This window comes from Chiloscyllium plagiosum, chromosome 23, assembly GCF_004010195.1.
Source record: "Chiloscyllium plagiosum isolate BGI_BamShark_2017 chromosome 23, ASM401019v2, whole genome shotgun sequence".
NCBI classification, from domain to species: Eukaryota; Metazoa; Chordata; class Chondrichthyes; order Orectolobiformes; family Hemiscylliidae; genus Chiloscyllium; species Chiloscyllium plagiosum.
The window spans coordinates 18,696,236-18,721,581 of record NC_057732.1 but is presented as its reverse complement, the minus strand read 5'-3'; the positions used below and the strand labels follow the sequence as shown (position 1 = coordinate 18,721,581).

Genomic DNA, 25,346 nt, shown 5'->3' with positions numbered 1-25,346 from the left:
TGTGACTGTATCTGAGACTCCCCCCCTTCCTATAACTGCCATCCATAACATACTGTTGCTGTTACAAATTCTTCATCGCTTCTATCTGTCTCTCCAACTGATCCACTTGATCTGATAAGATTCGCATCCAACAGCATTTATGGCAGATATAATCCGCGGTAACCATTAAACTCTCTATAAACTCCTACATCTGACAAAAAGTACATATCACTGCAAAGGCCATTTTTGCTCCTTCACGATCTACAGACCCAGAAAATAACACCGTCTTATTCCTCTACAAAACACTGCCCCAGGTTAAATTAAGAGCTATGGCTTATCGAGAGACTTATTTCCAAAAACATATAATCAAGAAAGAACCCACTGTACTCACTAATACAGCCTTTCTCTTGGACAGACTTAAAACAACAATTAACTTATCTGATTCTGTGTTGTGAACTTTGCCCAAACCGGATCCTCCAAGATTAGTTGTGAAATTCACTGTTTGTTAATTTTCCCAGATGCACTCCGATGTCTAGCGACACATGAACTCAAAACAGCAAAGGCAGTAACTGTGCAGGTGTTCTCTCTCTCTCCTGCACTGACCTCACCATGTGCTTCCTTTGTCTGTTCTTCTCCCTTTTAAAACTGCTGTTGTTTTGACTTTTTTTTCCCAAAGTTCCAAAACAATGCAACAGTATATAAGGCAGTAATTGCTGCTCCCGGAATTCGAGGAAATCACCTCCAGCACCTAAAATACCTCAAAAAAGGAGCAGCTCTTACAGCCAGAAATTTTTCCCGTCCTCCATCTTGGATTACCCAGAATCCTTCTCATGTCAGTATTGTGCTTCATTATACTTCCTTAGAAAACCATTATAGATATTGTATTTATTTTGTAGATAAAGTGACTTCAAAGCTGATGAACATATGTCAGGAGTGATCAGCAGTGATAATGTCAGCAATTTAGTGTGGGGAAGGTTTGCCTGGAATTGGGAAATTGACCGGCATAGAAAAGAAAGACTTGCATTTAGAAAATACTTTTATGGCCACCAGACATTTTAAAGCTAGTGAAAAACCTCTGAGGTTTTGGTCATTATTCTAATGTCGGAAATATTGGAGACGTTATGTCCAAAACTGGTCGCTCACCATTCCGGGTAAATGGCACTTCTGTTTCATTTGAACAATGCCACCTCTGATAGTGCAGCATTCAATACTGCACTGTGTGCCAGCCTTGATTTCTGTGCCCAAGCCTACAGCAGGATTTGACGCTAGAACCTTATGACTCAGAGGTAAGAAGGTGAGCCAGTGCTGATGCCAAACTATTGTCTGTTCACGTTTTTTCCTTTAGTTCATTATAAACCTGTTTGAACTTCATTATGAATAATCTGTCTGTGGCCAAAGAGTTTTCGGTTGGGAATTGAACCCAGAGTTTTTGGCTCAGAAAAAGGGTTGCTAACTTTTAAATGACAAAATCTCCAGACTGATTGATTGATTGAATAAGATGGCTTAATCAATCACTAAGCTCAAGAATAGAGAAAGCTACTGTAGTCCAGCTGCAAGTAGAAAAAGATAAGAAAATTGATTGAAACTTACAATTTGTCAATGGCAGTATGATATCTAAGAGCTATTCCGTTTATGATAGAGCATGTTTTGATATCTGAACCCAAGCTGCCTTTGAAGTTACCATCCTAATCAAAACTTCATGCATTATTTTACATTTCTGAGCTACACACGATTAGTCTTCCAAATGAGTTTATGATCAAGTACTAATTTCTACTTATAACAAAGTTAGGATTTACAATCTATATTAAGGAAAGTTTCTGCTAAAGTCAGTTACAATGACAACATACATTTACGTAACATCTTTTGATAATGACAGGGTCTTCACGGGAGCCTTTATATAAAACAAAATATAACACTAACCTGTGTAAGGAGAAATTAGAAGTTAGCAAAGAGCTTAGTCAGAGATGTAGATTTTATTTTGTTTATTAATAAGGGCATAGAGTACAAGAGCAAGGAGGCTATGCTGAACTTATATAAATCACTAGTTAGACCTGAACTGCACTATTGTGTCCAGTTCTCACTGCCACATGTCAGGAAGGATGAAAACATATTGATAAGAGTGCAGAGGTTTTACACTAATGGTTCCAATAATAAAAAATTCAGTTATGAAGGTACGTTGGAGAAGTTAGGTCTGTTAAACTTGGAGAGAAGACTAAGAGGCAATTTAATAAAAGTTTTTAAGATATTGGAGGAGTCTGGGCAGAGAAGATAGTGAGAAACTGTTCCTTCTCATAAAAGGTTCAAGAATGAGAGGGTATGGATTTCTATAATGTGATTTGCCAAAGAGGCGATCTCAGTAATGGTGCCAGTACATGGCAGGAAACTGATCTCAACATTAAAAAAGTAACACACAGGTTGTGAACAAACTGGTTGAATTATCAGACTACTGGTAAGGTGGGGTTGGGGGGAAAGTGGAGATGGAATTGGTGGCTAGGGGCAGAGTTTGGAGGAGAGACCAAAAATAACAGGTTCAGTCTTCCCAATATTTAATTGGAGGCAGTTTCTCATCAGCCAGCACTGCTTGGTGGATAAGCAGTCTGAGAATTCAGCAACACTGGAGGAGTTGAGAGAGTGTGAGTAGTAGAACTGGATGTTGTCAGTGCTTTTGAATTGTATCATCAAGGGACAACTCAAAAATCTCACGGTGTCAAGTATTGATCTTTAGGGGAAAAGCCAAATGTAACAATGTGGGAGCAAGAAGAGAAGCCATTGCAAGCGGTACTTCGGATATGGTTAGATAGCTGGGAATGGAACCAGGGACAATGTCCACAGCTAATTAAATGACAGTGGAGAGGAGAATGATGTCTGGGTCAAAAACTGCAGGTAGTTTGAGAAAGATTAGAAGGGAAAGTTCACCTTTGTCAAAATAACTTATTTCTGACTGATTAAAAGACAAACTGTTTTGTATGAACCTCATGCTGCCGTGCTTTGTCTTAGGCCATTGTAACCTAAAAGCTTCTTGAGTAAATGGCATAATTTTGTACACTGCCGTCGAAGTGAAATGTGACAGGAGGATCCAAGAGGTAGTATAAAAATGTTGAGCCAAATCTTTCTGGCAGTGCACAGCATTTGATATTTGAATTTCCTCTGCCCCACTCAGCTGGCACTGTTTGGTGCAATATTTTGCAGGGTGTGCGAGTTGGTAATGGCAGCCAGGTATCTGGAATTCTTAACTATGGAGCAGTAGTGTATATTCTTTACCAGTGAGATTTAACAACTGAGAAGGAAATAGGGATGATGGAGGAAGATCAGTTGGAAAGGAAGGTTGTATTAAGGGAAAAATATCAGAAGGTAAAAAATAGGTTTAAAAATGTATAAATAATACATTTTTAGAAATATTTGACAACCATTTAATGCATGTAGGAAAAGATCCCACAATTTAAATTGTTCTGTTTCTGGGCTGCTGAGATTGATTGACATTGCATTAAACACTCATTAGCTGTCACTTGATTCAGGAAGGTGAGAGCTCAGCACCATGAGTTTTTCTCCTGACTGAACAGGTTGATTCTCAGCTAACAGGTCTTTGGGACACATGGGGCAGGACATTCGATGAAATAGTCAGATCTTGAGTACAGCATTTGCTTCCTTTTTCTTCTTTCTCTGCCATTGTTCTGCCTGCATCATTAAGGCATTTGGACTTGAAGCTAACAACGCTGATGGTGGCCTGGCCTTCCAGTGGCCAGATTATCATTTCTGCAGTGAAGGTGGGAATTGCACGTGGTGACGCTGCGGAATCGCCAATGTAGCAGACTCTGAGGGAATTGCACTGCATATTGAAGATTCCACTGGGCAATTCCCCTGTGCCTGGATCTGTCTGAATTAAGTTGGAAAACTCGAAGGATTCCGCTGCAGTTAAGTAAATGGTTATGTAGGAATGGGTTAGGCTATTAAATATCAAGTTTAACTCCTCAGCAACAATTACACTGACTCCTCAATTTATTCCTTACATCACCCCCATCTCTCACACCCCCTGGCCCTGATCTGATACCATCCCATCTCTGCACCTAGGACCTGAAACTCCCTGCACTCACTCCCCACGCCGTTGGACCCAACCATCTCTGCCCTGCGTCTTCTTCCTTCCTTCCAGTACCCTAACCTTTCACTTACAAGTTACTCTACTGCAGGAGCTGTCCAAGTACCTGTCTGTGGTACTGCATGTTTCAATCACAGAGTACAGGAACTGACTGTTGTGGGAAAGGGGTCAGTTTGTCTTTCCTCGACTATCCTGCAATACGTGTGACCTGTCGGATTTAAAATACTACTTCATGTTTCTGAAAGAGTCCTCGTGGGAATCTCCTGTCAAAATTGCAGAGTTCTTTCTTAATGTAAAAAGGAGTGGAGTGACAAACTGTGGTGATTGCTCGTCCTTGGAAAATAGAGTTCATTGCGCTTTGTTAAAATGGTACTAAGACTATTTGTTATGAGTTCTAACTTTCTGTGTCAAGTTTAATGGAGAAGTAATGTGTAATTGCAGCAGGTATTACTACTGGGGGGGTACACACCATCAATCAACCAGCGAGTTGTGGAGCTGTTTAACACTCAGCAATATATGCTTCCACTTGGCTGGTTGGTGCAAGTGCTGTTATTTTTCCAAGAAAATTTGGCCTTATATATCTGTTGCAGCTTGCCAATATGGCAAAAGAGTTTCTATAATGATGTATTTTTATAACATTATTGAATTATAAATTAACATTTAGATCTTTTATTTCCCAAGTTTGTTGAATGTATGCATTTTAATACAGATCCACAAGATATTGAAACTAAAACGTATGAAAAACCTTTTTCCTTCAAGTGGCAGGCTTTTTAAACAATTCATAACGCAGCATTTGATCAGTATAGCTAAAATTAATGTTTTGGTCATGGGAGTCAAATATGTTAACAGAACTGCCATTGTTTAATTTATAAGCAAGGTTTTCGTGGGATGATTTAATAACATTTTTCTGTTTATAAGGAAGCATTACTGGTGGTGTGCTCCAGTTCATTGCTGCAGTCCAAGTTACTGTGGCAACGTGCACTTTTACCAGCATGTTGTCGTCCAGAGGTATGAGTAGTGTTAGCGGAGGCTTCAATTTGCTTTCCCTCATAAGGCTTACCAGGAATTCTCTCTGGCATCTGTTATCTTTCATTTGCCTGTATTTGAGGATTTATTATGTAGCCTGTTGGGTTGTATTATGAAAGCATGTTCCATAGCACTGGGGTGAAGACTTGAACCCAGAACTTGTGGTTCGGAGGCAAGGTTGCTTTTCACTGCAACCAGAATCTTCCCAAAAATTAAATAGTCCAACCCAAATATTCAAGCAGTATCAGTCACGAGCAGGTACCATGGGCAAAGCTTTCTGCCCATCTGGAGTAAACACAGAGTTAGACAGGCACAAACATTTGTTCCACAACAACAATTCTCCTCCAACCCTCCGAGATATTTTACAGGGTGGTGGGCTGGCTGCCAATCGAGATTCCTGAAAGTCCTATAGTCAGAGGATGACTAAAATCTTCCAGTTGACTTCCTTGACTTCCTGAGGCACTAGGGTGGAGGCCAGCTGCCTGGAGACAGTGCCCCGGTAACATCTGCCATGGGCCAGCGCTCCAAAAGCCCTTGCCATTTTTCTGGCTTTGCATCCTCAACAGGCAGCCCTCTGCCCTTCAATGTGGGTGGCCCAGTTGCCAAGGGGAATTCTTGAGTAAGAATTTAAAAAGTTGGAGAGAAGGCGTCTCCATCTTAATACTCTTTTATCTAAAAGACAGCCTGCTCTTTTACCTAAAAGACAGGTGCTGGAAAGCATCCTGTTGGTAACAGCCTGCCCACTGCCCTTATTTGGTAAGTGAGCTCACCCTCTGGTCACTAATGGACCAATTTGGTGAATATTCTTGACAGTTGACTGCTCCCCTCACAAGGTGGAGCTTGAGAACCTTGTTTGGCCCAAAACCTTGGGCCCAATCCAAAGACAAAACCTTGTCCTTAGTTTTAACCATGTTTAGTGAAAGAGAGTCACTTTCAGACTAGATCAGGATCAGGAAAGCAGGTCTACTGCCCTCGATGAGTTTCACAAAATCCCAGCAACCATTGCCACTTTTTCTCTCTGCTGCTGCTGCTCCTCAGGTTTCTCGAGTTATTGATTGAATTTTACAGCTTGCTGTGATGGGATTTGAACTCACTGTTTTACCATTGCAAGTATATGTGAAGATTCCTTTTGCAATTTCCAAGTTGAGACAGCAGCACCGCCACTGATGAAAGGTCTGAAGTATCCACAGTATGCACTATAATCAAGAACAGTGTGCAGACTTAAAATAAGTCTGGTTGCTATGACTGCCAAGGAAAACAGCCAGTGCAATCAGACAGATTGTCAATTCTGAAACATAACAGCAATGTAAGAATGTTTGGACATGGTGCTTCATTTTGCACAATGCTTTCAAAAACTCTTGGAGTGATTTCTCCTAATTCTCAGTTTATACATTTCACAAACTAGTTATGCATTATCTACAGGTAGACCAGGCCTTCTTTCATGCAGGCTCATCTCTCAAGAGCTGATGCTTTCAATTAGACAGCAACTCATAACAAGAAATCTAAATTGCTTTCATTTTATTGATTCCTAAGGCGTGATGTCATTGGCTGGGCCAACGTTTATTGCTTAATGCTCATTGCCCTTCAGAGGTTGATGGTGGGGTGTCTTTTTGAACAACAGCGCTCCATTTGCTGTAGGTAATGCCCACAGTGCATTTTGGGAGGGAGCTCCAGGATTTTGATTCCATGACAGTGATATAGTTCCAAGTCAGGACGTTGTATGGAGGGGTAACTTGTAACTGATGGTGTTTCCATGTATCTGCAGCCCTGGTCCTCTTAGCTGGTTGAAGTCACAGGTTCCTTAGGTGCCATCAAAGAACACTTGATGAATGATCAGTTTATTATTGTCATATTCACTGAAATACAGTGAAAAGTGTTGTTATGCATGCTATACAGACAGATCGAACCATACAAAGTGTATCAGGGTAGCAGAACAGAGTACCGAATACAGTGTTACAGCCGCAGAGAAGGTGCAGAAAGAGAGAGATCAGAATTAATATTTGAGAGGTCCATTCAAAACAGTGGGCAAGAAGCTGTCCTTGAATCTATTTGTAACTGCCCTTGCGTACTCTTCATTGCTCTAGGTTTGATCCCTGATATTGGTGGCAATAGTAGATTGGACGATGTACTGGGCCATGAGGTTACAGCTTATGGTTTACTACAATGCTGCTGCTTCTGGTGGCCCACAATGTCTCATGAATGCTCAGTCTTGAGTTGTTGGATCTGTACAAAATCTATCCCATGTAGCGCAGTAGTAGTGCCACAAAACATAATGGAGGGTATCTTCACCATGAAGACAAGGCTTATTCTTCACAAGTACTGTGCGGTAGTCATTCCCACAAATAATGTTACACATAGATTCATCTGGTTGGCAAGCACCAGGTCTAGTAGGTTTTTCATTTGTTGTTTCTCTCATAATCTTCTATAGACCCAGTGTGGCAGATATTATCTTCACAGCTTGGTTAGTTGTTGAGGTACCAAGCCACTCTTGGTGATAAACATCTTGGTTTCCTTTCTGTGCCTTAGCACACCTTCTTCAAAGCAGTATTGAAATGGAAGAGTACTGACCCATTCGCTGAGGGGGATAATAGATGGCAGTCGGAGGTTTATATGTCCATATTTGACCTGATACCATTAGACTTGGTGGGAGGTGGAGTCAATGTTGTAGGCTTCCAAAGGCAATTACCTCCAGCCTCTATACCACTGTGTCATCACCTCTAGAAATTATGGTGTCTAGGACATTGTCTGTAAGGTTTGATTCTGAGACTGTGACTACATATTGTTGTTGCTTGACCAGTCTATGGGACAGCCCTCCCAATTTTGGCACAATTTTGAAACCTTTAAATTTGAAATTAATTCACTTGTTTCCAATTACAAATTAACCTTGTAGCTTAATGGTTCTCATCCCAGTACTCACCTGCATGAGCTCCTGAGAATATTTACCTCATAGATCTCAGTAAATAAACAGCTTTGGTCATTTTACTGCTCTGAAGATCTGCAAATCGCTCTATTTTCATTCTACTAAGCTGGAGGTGATATTGATTTCTCCCAGATAAAAAGGACTACTTGGGTTCAGGATGTTAGGTTGTAACACATTAAGTAGTGAAATTACTCTCAGTACACTGAGAAAGTGTCATATTGAGGTGATCTTTCTTGCTTTTGTTTTAACGTACCTTCTGGCAATCACAACTTTACTGTGTACACTTTCTGCAAGATTGATTCTGATAAAGCTAGCGTACAACTGGGTAATCAAGCAGAAAACAAGTGTAATAATGGTGCAGCCTCACCTATAACCAGCAAATAGCCTCTTTACAGGTTTAAATAGGAACAGTTCAGCTGTTTATCATGTTAGATTGAGTGACTGTGGAGTGAGAACCCAGGCTGTGTAAAGCCCAGTTTACTGAGAAGGTCTTCAGTGCTATTATAAATGCTGAGAGGTCACAACAAAGGACGAAAGAGCAACCTATTTATATACAAAATTACAGCATAAAAGAAACAGTAAACCAGACACTGACAATGGATTTTCACAGCTACAACTTGTGGGAAAATGTGAGCAATAGGTTTGCTTGTGTGAAATAAATGCTGATATGAGCAGTAAGGATGAACGAGAATAATATCCATCTGCCATATATATTGCAAGTGTCAAACTGGTTAGTTTGATCAGCTTTACAAATAATGTACATGACCTGAACTTATCGACCAAAATTGGAAAAGCCCACTTCAAGAGAAATTATGGAAGATTGTTGAGATGCAATAGAACAGTACCAAAGACTATCATCCAAAGTATTATGCATAAGGCATCCTGCATTAAGTGAGGATATCTCAGGACAAGTGGTGCTAGGCAACGGGGGAAAAAAAATCACTACTGCCATGGTTTCCAGAGATCATAATGGATATGATTGCTTTAAGTTGAAGGCTTGAGCATCTCAGAACCTGGAAAGAACTGACAATGTTGTTGTGCCATTTAAAGTGCATTAGCTAGGCTAATGCGTGTGGTGTGGACATTCTGTTAATGTCATGTTTTAACTGCACTTGTGCTCCTCTTCCTTCTTTTCACAGAAAGCTCAGCACTCTGTCAGCGTCACTGTGTTGGGCACATATTGTATTTCATGTCACAATTAAAGCAAGTCCACACTTCAAAATATTTGATTCAGATTAGAGTTAGTACTAGAGATGGAAAGACTTGAAAACTGGCATTGGGGAGCAGTGTACTGACTTGCTCGAATGTTCCTGCCAATGAGTTATTTCTAAGCTGAATGTTCTACTGCAATGGTGGGATGGTCAAATTCCAGCAGACAGTTGAGACCCTATATCCACCATATTCTGGTCAGGAGCCTCTGGCTGTCCTGCTTCAAATAACCTTTTGCGCCATGTCATTGGCTAGGTGCAGGAGAGGTTTCTCTTTCTTTCTTTCTTTTCAGTTTTCTTACACACAGTGTATGTGTCTCTCTCTTTTTCTCACCTACATAAGCAGCTCCTCCCTCTGATGGTCTGGTCACTGATCTCTCAGAACTGGAGATCCCCTATTAGCCTGATGCAGGGCCAACCCCAAAACAAAATTGCTGTCCAAAATGTGCCACTCCTCGTGGGCTTGGAATCAATAATGTTGAAGACTAAATGTAGGTTTTGCAAAGTCCTTGCTTGACCAATGGTCTATCACAACCCATTTCCATTTAGATTATAATGGCATCAAGTCAGGAATGCCATAGATGGTTTTCTTCCAATGAGAGTGTAGCTACTGCAAAACATACAGGAAGCAGGTGTAGTTAATGTGGTCAAATCTTTGGAGTCCAAACAGCAAATGCAGTAAACAGGCAACAATGTTCAATGGATCAAGTTTGGGATCACCATAACTTGAGAGTATGGAATCTGCATTTTGTCCATTGGCAGCAAGTACAATTTCTTGCCTGTCAGCAAGGAATAGTTATTTCTGCTTTCCTCTGGCTGTATTTTGCTGCTATTTATCTTTCACGCCATTATCCTTGTTTGTTGATTGCCTTTATAGTTTCATGTGGAACCTCCAGCTGTTAGCTAAGTAAACGATTCTACCCATAGTGAGGACACTTTTTAGATTAGATTAGATTAGATTACTTACAGTGTGGAAACAGGCCCTTTGGCCCAACAAGTCCACACCGCCCCGCCGAAGCGCAACCCACCCATACCTCTACATGTACCCCTTACCTAACACTACGGGCAATTTAGCATGGCCAATTCACCTGACCTGCACATCTTTGGACTGTGGGAGGAAACCGGAGCACCCGGAGGAAACCCACGCAGACACGGGGAGAACGTGCAAACTCCACACAGTCAGTCGCCTGAGGCGGGAAGTGACACTTTTCAATTCCAAAGCCTTGCTCATCTTTTTAACTTTACATTCCGCATAGGTCAGTGTAAAATACTCGAACTGGGGTCTCGGACATTGCAGGGTACCCAGACTAAGACCGTTAATCTTGGATATTATGCCAATCATTGGGCAGTAAAAATGTGAGGGGAAGTGGATCAATTCGCCTCTTTTTAACCCCTTTTAAACTTTTTTTATCAGGCCATTACATAATACTTCCATTGAAGCATAGTACTAATTCAAATTAAGGAACCAATTACAAGATTTACTTGCGTGAAAAAAAGAGGAACTTTATTACTTCAGCAATCTTTGCCTGTCTTAGCTCAACTTGCAAAGAAAGCTAACAGAAAGCCAGCACTTACTGTCATTTGTTCTTTCACTTTGTCAGTTTTGCATTCTCCTGAAGTGTATAGAAACGTAATTACAATGTATGTCTAATCAGAACACAGCCCTTCTCTCAGCTATCTTGCCTGCTTTTATATTTTAAAAAAACATTACATCAATAGAGCTTTTAAACTGTATTCTCTTGATTTTTAAATGTATTTCACTTATTAGCTAAAAAAAAGATTTTGATGGCAGTTGTTCACTGCTTCAGGATCCCAATGGATTAAACCTGCCTTCTGTCTCTACTGTTCCATTTAAGATATCATTGAATCATGAAAGATATCCAACCTGTTAACATCAAACCTTCCTTTTGGAGGTGCCGGTGTTGGACTGGGGTGTACAAAGTTAAAAATCACATAACATCAGATTATAGTCCGACAGGTTTATTTGGGAGCACTATCTTTCGGAGTGCTGCTCCTTCATCAGCTGAGCAGCACTCTGAAAGCTAGGGCTTCCAAATAAACCTGTTGGACTATGTCCTGGTGTTGTATGATTTTTAACTTTGTCCACCCCAGTCCAACATCGGCAGTCCACACTGTAAGTAATCTAATCTAAACTCCAAATCATGTGCTAAAGAAGATTACTGTAGGAAATCACTATATCTGTGCAGTAGAAAGTTTGCGCTGTCCAAACAGCATCCGCCATTCGTCAACCATGTTACAACCAAGTCGCGTCAACAAGACACACATTATACCAGAAATACCTACTGGTCTCCCTCTACTAATGCACTATTAACTAACTTTTACTCTGTGCTGTTGCTGCTATTGCTCCAACCTCAGTGTCATAATTCCATACTTAGGTGAATGATTGATTAACAATACCACTGTGAATCTCAGCAAATGAATACATATGAGAGCTGATGCCATTATTTCCCTAGCCCCCTTCCATGCTCAGCGCACACAGTTTAACAGATGTTAGCAAATAATTCTTACAAACTCATTGTTTGATTGCCCTGTGGGAGCCACAAATCTGAGATAACTAGGAAATTTTCTTTTATGGATATCATGCCAACCCATCCCTTGTCTGATAGTCACTGTGCCCAGGTGATCCAGAGCATCTGGGCACAGACAGAGGGAAATCTCTTATTCCATCTGTTGTTTTTTGGCATTATAGTAAGCACAGAATGAAGATTTCTGTCTCCTGGTGAAAGAAAGGCGACAGTGAAGATCATCATAATGGGTTAGGACTGAATCAGCCTCTTTGTTCTGTGGAGCTGAAAGTCCAGGGACATCACAATTTTACTTCCAAACAAAATATCAGCAGAGGTAGCAGAATTTTTTCATTATGAGAAAAAAAGCAAATCTCTCAGAGCCCTGGAGGTGGAATGAGTGTCACCATTATATTTTGTTTTGTCAGGATTCATAAGTTTGGAGTCTCAGATTGTTTTCTTCCTTGGGGTCTGTCTGTGTTTTCTGACTGTATGGAGTCACATGTCACTTGTAATTGAAACAGTGGGAGGGAGTGTGTTCTGCTTTCAGTCCTTAGGAGACTTGGTAAGTGTCATTTCTATCACTTGCTCCTGTTATTAAGCAGCAGGCCTCTATTAGATAATTTTCTGACATTCCATTGCACAATGAATTAGTGTTTTAATCCAATCTGTTGCTATTTTCCCAACTTTAGCTTTAATTTCATTAATTGTCACATGTGCCTAAGTACACATACAGTGAAAAGTTTTGTGTTGCATGCAGTATAGGCAAAGATCATTGGGCGATTGAGCAGAGCGAGGAATGCAAAGCTACAGCTGCAAAGAAGGTGCACAAAAAGCAAGATCAGCAATAGGTTTAAAATTTGAGAGGTCCATTTAGAAGTCTAATAACAGCAGTGAAGAAGCTGTTCTTCAACTTGTTGATACAAAAGCTTAAACACATGTACCTTCTACTTGATGGGGGAGGTTGGAAGAGATTATAACCAGGGTTGGAGGGGTCTTTACTGATGTCAGCTGCCTTTCTGAGGCATCGAGAAGTGTAATTCTTGGAAGAATCTTATTCCAAATCCAATAATGCCGGATTATTGAAGCTCAGTTTCTTAGAAGGTGTCTGCTTATCATTTATTAGGCAAAACCGGTATTTTTTTATTACATCACTGCAACCTGTAAATGAGATTAACAAAACTGGAAGCAGCATACATGTCTAATGTACATAAACCACAAAATCTATTACTTTCTTTATATGATTTTATCAGTTTAATATTTCACTGTTGATTTTCCCCTTGTGGTTTCTAGAATCAGCTTGGGTCTTACACATTGAAAGAAAAGAAATGGGACAATAATAAATGGATGGGTTCTATCAAAGAATCATATTGGACTTAAAACATTAACTCTGTTTCTGTCTGCACAGATGCTGCCAGACCTCCTGAGTTTCTGCAGGACTTTGTCTTTTATAATAAATAAATGGTATTGAACTTACTGCATTGACATTGCAAGTAATACTAGTTTCAACAGTAGCCATTGTCTAATCACTAATAATGCAAACTGCACAGCAGCTTTTATTGCCATGCCAGTGGAACTGAAATTTAACATGAAATAAAAACAGTGTAATTTAATGTGTCCAGTTCAAATCACAGTGGAAAAAAACCTAAATAGTAAAAGTAATGTTGGGAGGAGCCAGATGCCAGTAGACTGAGTTATGAGAAAAGGTTCTAAAGACAGGAGCTTTCCAGTCTTGAAAGGAAGTGAAAGTGGTTGGATAAAAGTTTGTAAGATAAATAGAACAGGAAGGGTTCACCTTGGGCAGTCTCTCTCTCTCTCTCTCTCTCTCACCCCCCCACCTCCTCAAACGCGACCTTCTCAACAAGGGGACATAGGTCCAAACTGGTAAAAGCCAAGATGACTAATATCAGGCAACACTTTTTTCAAGCAAGAAGTGATTATTATTGAATTGACCTTTCAGGCAGAATAATGGAAGCAAAAACAATGTAAATCAAGATGCAGTGAATGATGTGGAAAGATGAGTTGAATTGCCACCTGGGTCTGGACTTAGTTTGGAACAGCTACATAGTTTAACTATTTGAATAACAGTGATATTTTGTTCGATTTAATGGTCTGTCACATCTCCTGATGCAATGAATAGCCAAGAATTTCTAAATAGACCCACAAAGAAAATCGAACCAATTGTGCTATTATCACATAGTGAAGTAACAGCTGTGGAGAAGACCAATTTCACAGAAGAAGAGTTGATAAATGAATTAAATACATTCATAACTAGTAACTTATAGCCTGTAGTTTGGCCAAGTTCATTTACAGACTGAAGCAGGTGTAATTATTGCACTGCTTTGGAGCAGTCAATCAACAAGCCCTTGTTGGAAAGTAGGAAATGAGCCACATCTTTATAAAGTTAGTGAGTCAGCATAGAATGGAGTTAGGACCTGGATCATTCAGGGCTGTCTATAAATTTCTGTACATGTCAGTTGGCACTGAATTATTTTGTATGATGACAAAGGACTATAGAACGCTTCAGAGATGCAGTAGCAATAATTGCAACATAACAAATAGCTTTCAATATATAAGACTGAAATAAATCTGGTTTCCAGTGCAATTTTTGGGAAAAAAAAACTACTGTGCATGTATACCTCAGATAACAAAATGCTTATTTTGACAAAGCAAAGGTAGTTTACCTGTGATGGTACAACACAGATAAAAATAGTTGATTTAACGTTTTGTGCCATTTTGCAGGAATCAGAAACAAAGGCAGATGACCAGACTCTGGACATAAGGCTGTCTCCATCCCTAGACAGTTTCCCTCCAGAAGAAGAGAACAGTCCTTATGAATTCCTGGCTGTTACAAAGAAACCCCGTTCACTGGAAATATCCAGAGTGTCTTCAGGAATAACAGGTAGTACAACTTGAGAGCCCTTAAGTTTCAGGTTTTGGATTCAAATATAACCGAAATACATATAGAAGGCACATACGGCAGTACTGGTGAAACAGAGCAAAGGGCACTACATGTGCCTGTGTCCCACTGAGCTGATCTCACCATATTATATAAAGGTTAGTTCACTGAAATTTCTTTTGAGACTTCTAGAACTCAGTTCTCCTGGGGCGGGAGTATCATTGTAATCAGCATGTCAGTTGACAGCAGCTACTGTTGATTGACCTCAAAGTGATATTAATTTCCATTTGAAAATCTGTCTGAAACATAGAGGTCCCTTTGACTGATTGGTCTTTGAAGCCAAAAAGGCAAGTTAACATAATAAAATATAGCCTGTTTTGATAGGCCCACGAAGGAAGAAAACGTCATCTCTGAAGAATTTGTTCTAAATTATTGTTGATTATTCATACCATAATCTGAGGAGAAGTCTCTAAGTTGCATTAAATAGAGCCTTAAAATCCAAAGTTTACTGCTCCAATTGGAGTAATAGGTAGACTGCATAATAGGATTAAGTGCAAAGTACTAACGTGCTTTAGGTGCATGACGACAAATGAATGTGCATTTTGGTCGTTCGAGTAGATCTTTGTTCTCCCATTTCACTGCTGGAAAACAGCTGTAACTAGATTCAACCTCCATCTAATGTGTATTCAGACATTGATAAAGTCCAACTTAATGATGTGGCACCATTCATCGTATTATTAATATCAGTGACAGAACCAAGTACTACCCATAAACGTCTATTTTTGTAGGTTAACTCTTTGTTACCTTGCTTCAGCCATTATCAAAGTGGCTTTGGCGCCTCAAACAAGTTAACTCCTGAAATATAACAGCAATTGCTATTAAAAAAAGGTTGTGTCTTGGCCTTGAACCCTGCTCCAGCAATAAGTAGGACTTAAGAATTCTAGATGGGAAAATCACCAACATGCAAGTGGACAATTTTAAAGAGGGTTATCATTCTTTTTTGAGGAAATTACCCATTTAAAGCTCAATAGCAAGATGTTGATTTCAAATGTAAAAGAACTCTACAATATCCATTTTATTTATAATATAAACTAGTAAATATTCTATGATACAGTGTACATTTGATCATCCAAATCTACAACAGAAATTTTTATTGTAACTGCTGTGTAATCTTTGAAAGGGAAAGTGCACATTTGAACATTGGTAAGGACATGGGTCCCTTTACTTTTAATATTCTGATTTAATAAATGCTGTTAATCAAATTTATTGATCAAGATTAAAACCAAACCATGTCAAGTGTCACTTTGCAAATCAACCTACAGCAAGTATTTTGATTTGTTATATAAAGATACACTGCTGTGGGCTGAAGAAACTGCTGCGTTTTACTTTGCAGAGTTATTCCATTCCATTCCATGCTGACCATGTTCGGCTCATAGACTATGGAGGTACGAAATAAACCCATTCTCTGCAACTTACCACCCACAACAATGTGATCCTGATTCTTGCTGTGAGACAAGAGTAGGAAAATTATTGGAAGCCAAGCAGTTTCACACAGGGAAAGTGCAAAATTCAATGCATGAGTCAATAAGTGAAATTATCATCCAACACCGGGACTAATTGATCAGTTCGATTTCCAACAGCTTCCTCTGAGAGATAACGTGTACAGTATTGGACGTACAACGGAGATGATTAATAATTTACCATAAGTGGTTAGTTACAAGGTCAAACAGAAATCTGTCTCTAGTTGGAAATCAGTGACAGAATCCTTAGAATCAGCAAATTGATAGTTTATGGCCATCCCATGAGACATTTTTACCTAAAGCATTTAAATTGTACACATCATCTTATTTTAAAAGTTATCTTTGCCTCTATCTCTCCTCCTGACCAATTCTCACTCTGTAGATCAAAAGAAAAGCAGAGTCCCAGTCTAGCTCGAACGTCAACGTATCCAAATAGTAGATCAAACCGTTACATTTTAATGTTTGCAAAGAAGTAGCAGGATCATAATTCTTTGTGTACGTTTAAAGTGTCGAAAAGTAAGTTTCAGTATCCAATCACTGAGCTTTGGAAATTTTGCTTTCCTTTTTACTGCATTTATGCCAAATGAATTGCAATCCGCCTGAAACCTTTGGTAGCAATTTTCACTCAGTGATCTGACAGATGTGGGCGTGCAGCTTAGTTTCTGAGTTTACCTACCCATTGTGAAGCATCTGAGAGATATCCGGTTCCAAATTTCACTTGCTTTTGTCTGTACATCCAGCAGGCCTAGATTTCTGACCAAGGCACTGAAATGAGTTTCCAGCAGGCCGATTCAATGTTGTAGAGATGCTGGCAGGAAAAGACAAAAAAAAACAATGTTTTTTTCATTCAGTTTTACTTCTTTGGGCCTCACAGGGAAAGCCTAGACCTTTCCAGTCCTGGCAGAGATGTAGAAATGTCAATAGGAGCTTCTGGGAGCTTGAGACATACGAGAGCTGAATTCAAGGATAGTGCCACTGTTCACATTCATTGCCCATGACTTTATAGATTAACATGGTAGAGCAGTAATTAGCTGGTACCTTCCTCCATCTGATGTTAGTCCTATGTGACTAAACATCAAGATGACATTGCCACTTTTTGCAAATGCTCAGAAGCTACCTTCTAAGTATTGGTGCAATTATCCCACTAATCAACAAGGAGCTCAACCTCAGAGCTCAAAAATTCTGGAAGGCAGTTCAGAAACAGTTCACCTCTGTCGTCCTTCTGTAAATGGACAAGCACTTACCTGCCAGGAATAAATGGAAAATCATCTCATGGGATAGAAATGACGCTCAGGTGTTAAAATAGCTCAGAGTATATTTCTTGAGCTGGAGATGAATTTTTAATCTCAGTATACTGCACAACTACAGAAATCTGTACTGGAGTTAAAATCTGAGCCATTGATTTTTGCATCCCCTGCCTATAAAGAGCATGAATTGTTGTCAGAATACCAATCAATGAGGGAGGCAATTTGTTTCTGTATAGATTGTCCACTTTGTAGGATTCACTCCAAAGTCGATTGAATTCTGGTTCACACCCAGAGGAACAATGATTCCGAAATTCAAATGAACTATTTTTGTAAGATGAATGTTTTATTACTTCTCCCAATTATTTAATGTCTTTTTAATACAACCTTAAAGACAAGACCCTGTAATGCAGAAAATAGAGGCTTGTTCACTCCATGGAATGAATGTAATCTTTTGACATCTTTCTACTTGGAGAGTTGCCACCTTCACCATTAACATTTCTGTTTTGGAGGGTACTGAGGCTTCCGTTATACCCTGGCTTCTAGCAACCTCAATTTCTCGGTAAGTTTCCGCCCTCCTCTTGTCTGCCTGCTGTAAAGGTATATTTCCTAGTGTCCCTGAATTCTCTCTTGTTTTGGTTGGACACCGTCTTCTGGAGTCTTTCCCTGAGTACATTGTCTCATTTGACCTTCAAAACAGTCAGGTTAATTTTTCTGCATTCCCTCCTTTGTTACTAATACTGTTAACTGCATTCCTATCTGTGCAATGCAGTGTTTCATTTCACTTTTCCCAAAACTGATATTACACACTCCCTAATCCCTCTCTTCCCTTCAGATGTAGTCTGTATAAGTGGCCATTTATTAGTTCAAGGTGATTGACTGCTCCTGTTAGATCATAATTAACCATCTCAAGCTTTATACATTTTGCCTGAAGAAGTGACAGATTCATGCCCTTTAACCACAATTTGCCATGACACAATCAAATCCATCAGTCTCTAACTCAGCACTTCTTTCAACTTTCTTGTGTTTTTTGGGTGGAATTTATATTCTTAATCATTTTAATGATGATGTGATTATGTGGACAATTCTCTGTTATTTAGTGCACAGGGGCTTTTACTGAAATAATCTTCATGAAAGACATAATATTCTCTGTTCAGCTTACTTTCTAGCCTCATCACTCAATTTATTATCATGATGATGTTGTGATATTTGTCCATTTCTAGCCAGATTATAAGCATATGTATTTTAGGTGATACTTTCACTGAAGCAACTTGATTGGATAGAATCATCCGAAAAAAAACCCTTCAAATCTCCTGCAACCCGGGAAGTGGCATCTTGGGATAACCCTTGAATTCTGTTGCTTTCCTGACAGAAACAGCTTGATTTCTATTGACTTGGGCATGGAGAACTAACAACCACCAGGCATTATTTTTATTTGCTCATGGGATGTGGGTGTCTCTGATTGGGCCAGCATTTATTGTCCATCCATAATTGCCCAGAGGCAGTTTAAGAGTCAAAAATATTGCTGGGGGTCTGGAGTCACACGTAGGCTAGACTAGGTAAGGAAAGCAGTTTCCTTCACTAAATAACAATAGTGAACCAGATGGGTTTTTCCAACAACCAGCAACAGATTCACAGTTGTCATTAGATTCTTAATTTCAGATGTTTTCAATATTGTTTGAATTATATCATCTGTCATGGCAGGAGTTTGCACATTCTCCCCGTGTCTGCGTGGGTTTCCTCCGGGTGCTCTGGTTTCCTCCCACAGTCCAAAGATGTGCAGGTCAGGTGAATTGGCCATGCTAAATTGCCCATAGTGTTGGGTAAGGGGTAAATGTAGGGGTATGGGTGGTTTGTGCTTCGGTGGGGCGGTGTGGACTTGTTGGGCCGAAGGGGCTGTTTCCACACTGTAAAGTAATCTAATCTGTAAAGTAATCTAATCTAATCTAATTGCAAAGATTCAAACCCTGGACATTACCTAGGTCTCTGATTAATAGTTTAGTGATAATGCCAGTAGGCTATCGCCTGCCACTTCTGAAGGATGCAGTGATGGGGAATGGTGCTACTTTGATACCTCCTGTGAAAAAAAGCAACATAAACAGGTAACCTATACCCAGGGCTCTATCAATTCTATTCAAAAATGACCCAGTTTTTTGTATCCACAAGGAAGAGAGCATAATGATCTCTGTTATACTTGCCCTTCACTTTGCGAGGTGATGTATAGCCAACTCTTGTTTGGTTCTCAAAGCATGTGGTTGAGGTCAGGAATGTCGAGCCTGGAGATTAAACACTCCACACACTGGGGTCTCGATCTGAAAGCACGAGTACTCCACAGGCATTGACTTCTGTAAAAATGAAATAGCTGCGAGAAATATTCCCGTAGCAAGATGATTTCAATCAATGTCAGAAAGTGAGTGACTGCAATTTTCTGAGAGAGCATCGAAAGCAGATAAACTGGCATCAGTGCCCAAAAATTGAAGTCCAGGACATTGATACTCTGACAACAACATCATGCTTCGTCAGATATAAGGACATTAACTACAACTCCAAATTATTTCACATTTTTTCCAGAATGTTAAACTGATTTCATTTGGCCTCACCCAGAATTCTATCTGCAGGAACAACAGAAGAGCCATCTTGCCACTTAAGAGTGATTTGACTTTGGTTCAGAAGGTTTTAAGAAATAAAAATGGACGTGCTGATCATTATGTCTCAGAACGTTGCAAAGTGCTTCTGAACCAATGTTAGTTTTGATGGTCAGTCATTGTTCTTATATAAGCAAATGTGATAGTTGATTTTTTGCAGGACAAGCTCTGAACATTAAATGAATAATATTTGTTTTAGTTGGCCGAGGAATTACGTGAACAAAGTGATCAAGGAAATGCTGCATTGTTCTTGAAATGATTGCCCTGGAGGCATATGTTCTGCTAACTCGTAAAACTGATTTCCACATTCCATGATTCAAGGATAAACTAATAAAAGAGAAAAAGTAAGTTATTTCAGTCGTGCCTTGGATATTCAGAGCATTTTAGTCCAGTTTTCTAGTATAGTCACCAATGTAATGTAAGAAAACCACCTAGTTTTTGCACAACAACTCTCACAACTAGCAGTGTGAAATGACTAGATGATCTGTTTTTGTGATGTAGATGGAAGAGTGAATTTTGAACAGATAACAGAGAGAACCTCCTGATACTCCTCAACTCTATAACTCTAATAGTGTTTTGAATCTTTCACATCCATCTGAGAATGCAGATGAGACCTTAGCTTAAAGACTCCTCGATAAATAGCATCTTGAACAGTGTAGCACTCTGAAGTACTGCACTGAAATGGCAGCTTTGACTTTTGTGCTCAAGTCCTGGAGTGAGACTTGATCCCATAACCTTTTTATTGAGCAGGGAAATCTTCCACCCAAGCTACGTTTCAATTGAGTCAAAGAGTGTGGTGCTGGAAAAGCACAGATGGTCAGGCAGCATCCGAGGAGCAGGAGAGTCGATGTTTTGAGCATAAGCCCTTGATCTTTACTGATGAAGAGCTTATGCTCGAAACATCGACTCTTCTACTCCTCAGATGCTGCCAGACCTGTTGTGCTTTTCCAGCACCACACTCTTCGACTCTGATCTCCAACATCTGCAGTCCTCACTTTCTCCAATTTTCAATTGACACAAATGTGCAGATCACTTCCAAAATCAAGTGGATGAATGCATTAGATACTGAGGTGCAGTAAGTCCTTCCTTAAAGTTGTCCTGATTAATGTTGTTTCATTTTAACATTAATAAATTAATGAACCTGTAATCTCATTGAGTTTAGTGAGATTCATTTTAATGTCATTTCTTGTGCAACCCAGTTGGCACATACCCTTGTCCACAATCTCCGACTTGCTCTTTTTCTGCCACCTTGACCTCCAAATGGTTGTTTCTCCTCACTCATGACTACTTGAGTTGCAGCCTCTTGTCTGTCCCAGAACCATGCATTGCTTCTTTCTCCTGGACTCAAATTCTCATGCATAAATCCTGCTTCAATCTGAAGCCATTGTTCCAAAGTTGTGAAACTGTGAATCCTGATAGCTCAGATGCATTGAGGCTTTTATATTCCATGTTTCTTTTTGAAAAATGTTTTTCAAAAGTTGCTGCTCATCTCCCAAGATCAAGAGGGGAATGTGGTGCACAGGAACATTTATTAAAACAAATATGATTGCCAAAACCTCAGCACCTCAACCGTTGCGATTTGCACTTGCATACCATCTTAACAGAACCCAAGTCCAGGATAAGGGGCTGGGAGGGGAGAATGGATGTCATGACTGGGGGCAGACATCAAAACTTGGAGGCTTGGGAAGTGAAAATTGTCTGCAGAACCAGGAAGATTAGCAAGAATAAACTTCAGGAAGCAGGATTGTTCATGAGCAGGAGTGACTATAAATAGCAAGCTATATCTTTCTCTCTGTGTTACCATTATTTTATTTTAACATGTATCACATTTGACAATGTAAGGATTTAACCATATGAAATATTTCAACTGAGAGGGTACAATGTCTTAATACCTGTATTTTAAGATCCTACACAACCAAACTACTTACTCTTAGTTACTTCAGTTGAAGTTGTGATTTTCAGGAATGCCACCACGAAATGAGAAAGTACTGGACTGACCCATCAATATCAGGAAAGGTCCCTGATCTGATCTTGCAGAGAGGTTTTGCGTAACACTGAGGAATTAATCAAACAGTATATCTTTAAGTCGTAGCATACAACAAAAGGTATTACTGTATAATATGATGTTAGTCACCCAGTATTCTATTAATTGCTTTAAAATTTATTGAATCCATGTTATAAATTGAAAGCATTCTAGAATCCCTTTAAATGCGATGCTTTCGCAAAGAGCTGATATGAAATCATTCCTGTTGGATAAGACAAGATCAGTCCATTAGATAAATATTGTAAGCAGCAAATCCCCTATCCATGTCTTCTGTTTATTGTTATTTTCCATTTGCCAGCCAAAAAACTGACAAACAGATGGGCTGCGCTATAATGCGATTGTCATTCCATAAAATGGACCTTACCTTAGGGAAACTTGTGCTGCTATAAAAAGATTGTGCCATAATTATTTCTTTCTTTTACATTGCATGTTCCTACAGCACTGTAAGCAGTTTCCACTGCATTACAAATTTAAAGGGAACACTGCTTTTTTTGATAGCATATCCCCTCTTTTTGTACCAGAGCTTGTTAAACAGCAGGGATCAATACATCCAATGTACATAACTGTACTAAAATGTACTCCAATTGACATTTGGCTTGAGATGGACATTTAGATCAAATATTGTAATGGATTATATGTAGTGCCATTCATTATCAGAGCCATTAACAAGCCCATGATAATGCAGACAAAATAATTGTAAGTCATCAAAGAAAATTATTTAATTCAAATGTTCATATGATTGGAAATGTTATCCATTTGAAAATGGGTGATAAGCAGAATCATAGAATCCTCACAATGTGGAGGCAGATCATTTGGCCCATTGAGTCGACACTGACCCTCTGAAGAGCATCACACCAAACTCCATCCCCCTATCCTATAAACCTGCATTTCCCATGGCTAATCCACCTAACCTGCATGTCCCTGGACACTATAGGCAATTTGCCATGGCCAATGCACTTAACCTGCACATCTTTGGACTGAGGGAGGAATCTGGAGCACCCAGAAGAATCCCCTGGAGATATGGGGAGAATGTGCAAACTCCACACAGACAGTCCCCCAAGGGTGGAATCGAACACAGGTCCCTGGCTTTGTGAGGCAGCAGTGCTGACCACTAAGCCACTAAACTCTACTTAGGATTTATCTTTTTACTTGATCCATGCCTTCATCCACTCACTTACAAACATTCTTCAGCCATACTAGGTTCCTGTTTCTCATCCATTCCTGTGATCAGAGTGGTTTGCTGCTTCTATTTAAGGGTATAAGGGTGTGAAAGGGTTGATGTCGAGGAGTGCCTTAAGCATCACCCACTACAATGATGTTATGTAGTTTTGGTGCAAGGAAGTGAGACCCCACCATCTGGGTCTTACTCACAGCCGCGTAACAATACCTTAAAACATCCACGTGTCTTGTATATTGTTGCTGACGTACAATAGATTACATTTTGTTTAAGACAGGAGCCTCTTTTTGTTATACTGCCTCTACCATAATATACCAAGTGATTCCTGCAGATCCCTCCCAGGAAAGAGGATGGTGGCAGCGAATTTATGAGATAACGTTATGATTAATTGTGAGGATTCATTTAATGATATGGTGGCAAGTGGTATGGCTGCCTTGTACAGCATCTTGACAGCCATGGAGGTCTGAAGATTTCTGCTGTCGCACCTTTAAGAAGACCGATTGTGCATGCAGTCAGCAATGGGAAGAGCTGACCATTCAGGAACCTGACTGAACATCTCATGGCAAGATTCAACAAGGCAGAATCTGCAGTAGAAATATTCAGATATGTGCAGCAGCAGGAAAGAGTTTGGAGCAGAGAACTGTCTTTCCAAGGCAGTTATTGATGGGATCAAATGCTGGTGATTTGTAGGAGGAGCCCAGAGTTAACGTTCAACTGAATAGCAAATGGACATCAGAGACCCTGAAAGTCTAGTTGAACTGCCTGGTGAGCAAGGGGAAACTACAAAGCAGATTTACAGACTGAGGAAGCAAAAAGTAAGGGAAATATGTCCAACTTTTTTGAGCGTAGTGAGCAGGCTTTGTGAAGCGTGGATAGAGTGAGGGATGTCTAAGGCTACATATGCACTTTATGACAATACACAAACCTGGGAATGTTGCAAAGGCAGTCATGAAATAAGAGGTCAAGGAATATTTGATTGTGAAATAGCTGGTCATGGAACAACCAGTCAAACAATAATTGACATGAATCCCCAGACTTGTGGCAGAAGTGGGGTGGCACAGTGGCTCAGCGGTTAGCACTGCACAGTGCCAGGGACCCAGGTTCGATTCCCACACTGTCTGTGTGCAGTTTGCACATTCTCCCTGAGTCTGCGTGGGTTTCCTTCGGGCGCTCAGGTTTCTTCCCACAATCCAAAGGTGTGCAGGTTAGGTGAATTGGCCATGCTAAATTGCACCATCGTGATATGATGCAATTTATATTAAGGGGTAAATATAGGGTAGGGAGGTGGGTCTGGGTGGGTTACTCTTTGGAGGGTCGGGTGTGGGCAAGTTGGGCTGAAGGGCCTGTTTCCACACTGTAGGGAATCTAATCTAATCAAGAGCCCCAACAGAAGATCAAATCCATTCAGATTAGCTATGTTAACATAAGGAATTTATTTCATTAAGTGACTGCAACTGTATTAGATTGGCAGAAATCATTTCCAAAGCAATTCAATGCTGAAATGAGTTCAGCTTGTCAGGAATCAGCAAGGTTTGCAACCATATACATGGAATGAGCTAGCCAATGAGCATTATATCACACTTGAGTTCATTAATGAAGCTTTAAGTGATGTAATTCAAAATACAGCACAGCTTGATGAGAAAATAGTAAAGATGGATTTAAGACTGATTTCAGAACATTAAGGTGATTCTGAAGACAAGAATAATTAGAGAAGTTCATTTCCTCATCTCCCCAGGAAGAATCATCAGTATTAGTGACAGAGATCATGCCAAGCAAGAAGAAATCCTAGAAGTGATAATCTTGATTTCCTCATGTTTGAATGAAAATCTACAATACTTGTGTTTGCAACAATTTGAATGAAGAGTCTAATGCACAGTTTTACCAGCAGAGTAACAATCTGTTGAGACAGATTAAAGATGTGATGCATAAAGCCCACAGAAACCTAAGAAGGGGACAACCAATGTCCAAAGATTCAGGACATGATCAAGAAGATATTACTTGTTCAGCAATCATAGAGACCACTGCAAGAATTTGCCTGATCCAGTGATTTAGGATACTGCAAAAAT

At 39.8% G+C, this 25,346-nt stretch overlaps 1 protein-coding gene across 18 annotated transcripts in view; it reads left to right on the top strand.

The window, feature by feature from the left end:
* Window positions 1-25,346, top strand: part of anks1b (ankyrin repeat and sterile alpha motif domain containing 1B) — an 813,858-nt gene that overhangs the window by 571,995 nt on the left and 216,517 nt on the right. For 17 of the 18 annotated variants that reach the window (XM_043713629.1, XM_043713643.1, XM_043713627.1 and 14 more), the window contains one exon: window positions 14,494-14,653. The exons of the other annotated variant lie outside the window; for it this stretch is intronic. In XM_043713629.1, coding sequence (XP_043569564.1) covers window positions 14,494-14,653 — 160 coding nt within the window. The remainder of the gene's footprint in view (window positions 1-14,493; window positions 14,654-25,346) is intronic. 18 annotated transcript variants of the gene reach the window in all.